We start from the raw sequence: 5,961 nt of genomic DNA on the forward strand, positions 1-5,961 counted from the left end.
CTGGAGGGTTTGGTCAATGCATGACAGGTGGCAAGGGCACCTCTGGTGCTGTGGGCAGTGCCAGGTCCTGCATCATGCAAGGCTGGGACATGGGAGCCAGCAGGATGTGGGCACAGAGGGGCAATGCTGGAGATTGCAGCAGAGACACCAAGCCTTGTAATATGCTGGGAAGGGGCTGTGCCTGGGAAAGTCTACGGAGGAACTGCTGCTTTTGTGGTCAGGGTTGGGGGGGGACTGGGGAAGGGGAAGCTACTGCAGTTTTCAGAGAAGTGGGTCTGTCCTAGTCAGGACCATTCCATCACAAGAGTGGCTGGCTGCTCCCAGCACTTTGTGCAGTGGGATGGGGGCAAGGCAAAGGGGCTGGGAAAGAGCCCTGTGCAGAGTGGGAGGCCCACAAGGTTCAAACCACCAGGATTTCATGTCAGTAGGGTCCAGCACGGACCATTCTGCACCTTCCTGTGGGGCTCCAATACCCTTTGGCAAAGTCACAGCAAGCTTCCARTCCCAGGGGGATTTTCTGCTCAAGTTTGTTGCCAGTCTGGGACATGTGCTCAGAGAGGAGACTGCTCCAGAGCTTGGCTAGCAGCTGGGAATAGCACTGGTCCCATGGCACGGTCTGAATGACAGCATGTCCATTTGTGCTTTGGCTGCTGTATTCTGTGGTACCAATGAATGTGCAAGTGGGTTGGGGAAAAGGCAGCGCCCATGGTGCTGATGTGGCACAGAGSCACAGAGAGGCATGGCTGGGTGCTGGGCTCTGAGCCACAGATTCCCACAGAACGGACACAGCCCCTGAGGCTAGGCACAGCCCAGCACCCCCTTGCCTCTGCCTAGGGCTGGCTCTGCTCGCTGGACCTCAGGGGCAAGGCTGCCTTCTCAGAGGCTTTCCTTGTTGAGGTCTTGAGTTGCCTGGGGCAGCAGGTGCCTTCACCCCAGATGTAGGCCCGAAAATCCCTGGAGACATAGAAGTAGATGAAGGGATCAAAGCAGGTGTTGAAGGCGCTGAGCACCAGTGCCAGGACATACCAGATGTAGGTGATGTTGCGGCATCCTGTGGCACCCAGCACATAGTGGTTAAAGAGCAGTACATTGCTGGGGGTGAAACAGAGGATGAAGACTAGGAGGACCAGAGCCAGGAGACGTACCACGTGCCCATAGTTTCTCCTCTTGGCCACCAGCCGCACCAGGATGCAGCCATAGGAGATGATCATGAGCATAAAGGGCATGCCAAAGCCCAGCCCTACCAGGGAGAGGAAATAATAAAACATGAACTTCTGGTCATCCTCGTCTAGGACATCATGGCAAGTAGTGATGTTCAGCCCTGAGATGTACTTCGTCTGGGGGCTGAAGAGCAGTGGGCTCATGCCCAGCCCCACTGCCAGCCAGATCCCCACACAGACACCCACCCTGCCCCACATCCACCTGGACCCCTTCCACAAGAACGGGTGCACCACAGAGATGCAGCGCTCCAGGCCAATGCAGGTGAGAAATAGGATAGAGCTGTACATATTCCCGTAGAAGAGGGCTACCATGGTGCGGCACAGGTAGTCCCCAAAGAGCCACTGGTTGCCCAAGAGGTGGTAGGAGATCTTGAAGGGCAGCAGGAGGACAAAAAGCAGGTCAGCGCTGGCCAGGTTAAGCAGGAAGAAGGTGGTGGAACATCTCCTGAACTTGGTCACCAGGACCCAGCAGGCCAGAGCRTTGGCTGGCAGCCCGACAAGCAGAATCACACAGTAGAGAGCAGGGAGGACACGAGTGGTCACAGTGCTGTTGAGAAAAGATTCCACAGAGGCGCCGGGGCATTCAGCTTCTTCTTGGGGAGTGAGAGAGATCAAGACTCGTCCTTTGCCATGCACTGAGAAGAACACAAGGAATTAGTTTTGTCTGAGAGCACCCTTCCACTGCTCCTTCCAGTTTGGGACCATGTAGGGAGCTGTCACTCCTCCCTGCAGCCAGCAAATGCAAGAGCTGGCATCTTCCTGGTCAACAGCAAAGGGCAGCTTGGGACCCACAGAAGTCCTGCATCCTAGTCCTTAACATCCTGGTCCCTGTGGATGTTCACAGTACCTCAGCTGGGGCAAACTCTGCTCTTGCTGGCATTGTGCTCCCAAGCTGTAATGCTAAGCAGAGGAGCACTATAACTCCCAAGGGTCTCCCTCCTGCCCCACACATCCCCCAGTAGCCCCATGTGAGTGTGAAAGACCATGCAGAAGTGACATCTCCAAGTAAGACACTGTAGTCAGCCAGGAAAGGTCACAGCGACACAAAGCTGCCCTTGTCCCAGAGCCACGCCATATCCTGCTCATGCCATGCCACTCACCCAGCACCATCTCAGTGCCAGCCCAGCCAGGCTTGGAGAGGAACAGTAACCCTGTCTGGAGCCTGAGATGGGTGCTCACATGCATGCAGACATGCGCATGTCCCATCTTCTTGACAACATCCCTTTTCCTAGCACACTCATGCCCTGCTCTAGAGCAAATCATGAACAACACATGTCAGATGCAGGTCCCCATCCTGCTCCCCCAGCTGTGTGTGCCAGGAACACCTGCAGATCAGATCCTGGAGCAGTGCCTGGCCTGTCTTCATGGCAAAAGTAACCAAAGGAGGCCCTGTGAGCCTGACGGGCTGCCTGGGGCAGATAGGGGAGGCATGAGGAGCATGATGGTGGAGGAAAAGGGGTGCATGGCATGGATCCCACCCAAAGGACCTGACACGGTCTCTACAGCATCAGTGAACATGCCCAGGTGCTCTGGGGTGTGATGCCAGCCTTTCAGGGCTTTGGGGTCTACTCTGCCCTGGCTCCCCAGCACTAAACCTACTGGCTGGGTCTAGCATACAGTGTGTCTCCCCAGAAAGGTAGCGGGTACAAAAAGGGTTGGGTGGCCTGGGGAGAAGCAGGGATCCTGTCTCTGCTGAGGCAGCAGCACCCCAGTAATATATGGTCCCTGCCTCTGCCGGCTGGTGAAAAGCAGCAGTGGGAGTGCTTCACTTCACCCGCAGCCTCGYGGCCTGATCGAACACCCAAATCAGCAGCATCCAGAGCCTTCATGTGTCGGGCCTTTGACGGAGATGTGACACACCACCCACGCCAGGACAGAGCTGTTCCCACCCTGCCACCTGAGCTGTTCTGGGTCTCTCGCCGCTTCCCCTTGGCCAGGCCCAGGCAGCCAGGCCCCCTCCACCCCAACCCCACGTCAGCCACGGCTATGCGGATCTCCCTCCGCTCCCTGTGGTCATAAGCTTCTCACTCTGTGCCCAGAGCAAAAGCACAGAACAGGAAGATCCTCGGTCACCCCCCCCCCCCAGAAAAAAAAAAGAAAGAAAAAGAAAAAGAAAGAAAGAAAGAAACCCACTGATCAAATCCCTTTTCTTAATGTTTTTTTCACTCTAACAGCACAACCAGGCCCTGCCTCCCTGCAYGTCACCGTGACGCACATTGGTACCTGTACGAGCAAGTCCGCTTCCTGCTCCTACAACAGAGCTAAACATACCCTTCCTAAAGCCTTCCCTTCCACCCCACTGCACTGCTCCCAGCTCAGGGGCTGCCCAGAGAGACACAGCCCCCCACCCCCCACCCCCACCCCGAGCCTGTTTTGCCAGGGCTAGATGTTAACACTCCTTGGCACTTGCCAACACGCACTGCTAACGCACGGCCCCAGGGAACAGCGAAGGTGGTTCCCCGAGCCTGAGTGCACGGGGCGGCCAGCTGTCCCAAGCGACCCGCGCGGTCCTCTGCAAAGCTCTCACTGAGGCAGCTCCTCGGCTTTCCAAGCCCTGCCACGGCTGCCGGATTGCGCTAGGGCCGCCGCGCAGCCCCGGACCCGCAGGCACCACGTYGCCCTTTGAGCGGGCACACAGCGAGCCCGTGCAGTGACAACCATCTTGGCTGCTCGAACACGATGAGCCCAGTCTGCCGTGACAGCTGGGTCCAAGGAGCTGTGGCGGTCGTGAATCGCTGCCTCCCGCTCTGGGACTGGGAAACAACGYGGAGATTTCCTGAGAGCAGTCACCCACACCGGCTTGGGCGCAGGGCACGACGTGCTGTGCAAGACCACTTCCAGGACAATGTGTTCAGATGTGGGACTTACGAGAAAGTTTGGTGGCTCCAATTTAGCCTGAAATGAACCACCCTAGCTCTGAAATCCCAGAGACTTTCAGCTGGTCCCCAGGACACTTGAGGTCTAGGGCACCAGGAAGGCCCAGCTGTGTCCAACAGCCTCCTGCAAATGCTGCCATCTCTGCCCTCTCCACTCGTGAAGGAGGCAGGGGAAATTTCAGGTTACAACAGCAATAATTTTATTTTTGCTGCTATAGGGAGGGGAAGAGCAGCGGCGTTTCAGGTCATCACTTGAGCTTTCAATATGGACAGTAAAAAGACCCACAAAAAGCGGCAGAGTTGTCCCCCAACCCATCTCGGTAACAGGCAGCAATTCCCATCCAAGTGCCAAGTGACATGGTATTGGGATATCCCAGCCTCCATATGGTCCATGTCCCTCCTGTCCTGCCCCATCGTCTCCCAGCTGGCACGGACCCCCACCTCAGCCAGCCGGCCCTTCCTGACCTTCTTTAACCAGATCCCCAAGAAGGACATTCCCGGGAAAGGGAGCGAGAGACCTACCAGGGCGCTTAGCTGTGGGGAGTTCGACAGCTGAGCAGAGCCAGGCGCAGCCAAGCAGGAGGGAGACGCAGATGGCAGCAGAGCTGGGCGACGGCAAAAAATACATATCTGTGGTGCGACCTCTGCAAAAACTGCTGATGGCTGTCTTCTGGGGTCCAGAGAAGTATCACAAGCGGGGGCTGGCCCCAGACTGTGAGTCACTGCGACATGACAGACGCCAGCCCTCTCTTCCACAGCACCCTTCCTCTTTTTCTTCCACTTTGCGTCTGGGGGCTGCTTTCCGTCCCTGAGGTCCAAGCAGCGAGATGGACACTCGGGAAGTTGAGAGTTGAGATGACTGCAAACTGCAAGCTATCTCCAAGTGCTCAGAGCTGAGGACAGACAGATGGAGACATGTGGCTTTAGGGTGATTTCCATCTACCCTTGCGCAGTTAGGTGGCTGTGAGGAGGTGGAAGCAGTTTTGGTGCAACCACAAGAAGGTATTTTACAGACTGAGTGGGKAGGTGAAGTGGTGCCTGCCCTGTAAGTGCACGGCAGCAGGGTCACGGCTGGCTCCCAGGTCACCAAGGGAGTCACAACCCAGCTCTGTGTGCCCAGGCCCCATTGCACAAGGGTGCTCCTCATGGAACAGGATCTGCCATTCCCACATGGCAGCACTTTRGGGTCCAGGGCACTCTCACCCCTGTCTGACCATCCTAGGAAGGCCCTGAGGACCAGAAGCTCCCAGCTTCCTTGTGTTTGATCACTTTTGTTGGCCTGATGAGCTGGTTCCAYCTCGCAGATGGGGCCACCCTGCCCCATCGCAGCTGTGCCATGCCCTTCCTGCCACCCAAGTGGGTGGTGGGTGGCCCCCATGCCCACTCTCCCAGCTCCTCGCAACTGCCTGAAGCAGAGGAGCTACAGAAGGGAATAACTGCCCCAGTGACCCACAGGGACAACCCCAGGCCCAGCCTCACTCATGGACATGCTCTGGGGGAACCTGGAAACGTGCAACTGCCCCAAAAAACGTAAGTGAGAAAGCAAGAAAGGGACAAAAGGGACGAAAGGGACAGCAAGGAGGACCTGGAGAGCTGCAAGAACCATGATGGCCATAAATGGAGGAAAAACGGGGTAAAAATGCCAAGTGAAAGAGAAGGAAGAGAGGAATGGGAGCGTGGGGGTGGGGACGGAGAGGCGACAGAGGGGCAGAAGGAGGGGCCGGGGGGGGGGACAGAAGAGGCCGAGGAGGCACAGGGAGGGCTGGCTGGCGAGCCCTCACGGATGCCAGGTGCCCCCACACCAGATGCCACTGCACGCACGCACGCACGCGCACACACGCACACACACACACACGCACACGCAC

General features: G+C 57.3%; 1 protein-coding gene across 1 annotated transcript; it reads right to left on the reverse strand.

Moving 5' to 3' along the window:
• Positions 1–821: 821 nt before the first annotated feature.
• Positions 822–4,747, reverse strand: LOC146594287 (proteinase-activated receptor 3-like). Its single transcript, XM_085307815.1, has 2 exons — positions 4,619–4,747; positions 822–1,855 (listed from the first exon to the last, which is right to left on the reverse strand). Exons 1-2 carry the CDS (start codon positions 4,722–4,724, stop codon positions 831–833), a joined length of 1,131 nt encoding a protein of 376 aa, XP_085163941.1. The 5' UTR covers positions 4,725–4,747; the 3' UTR covers positions 822–830.
• Between the last annotated feature and the right edge of the window lie 1,214 nt (positions 4,748–5,961).

Source organism: Rhea americana, unplaced genomic scaffold (assembly GCF_003343005.1).
Source record: "Rhea americana isolate MKP2758 unplaced genomic scaffold, rheAme1 scaffold_264, whole genome shotgun sequence".
Classification (NCBI taxonomy): Eukaryota; Metazoa; Chordata; class Aves; order Rheiformes; family Rheidae; genus Rhea; species Rhea americana.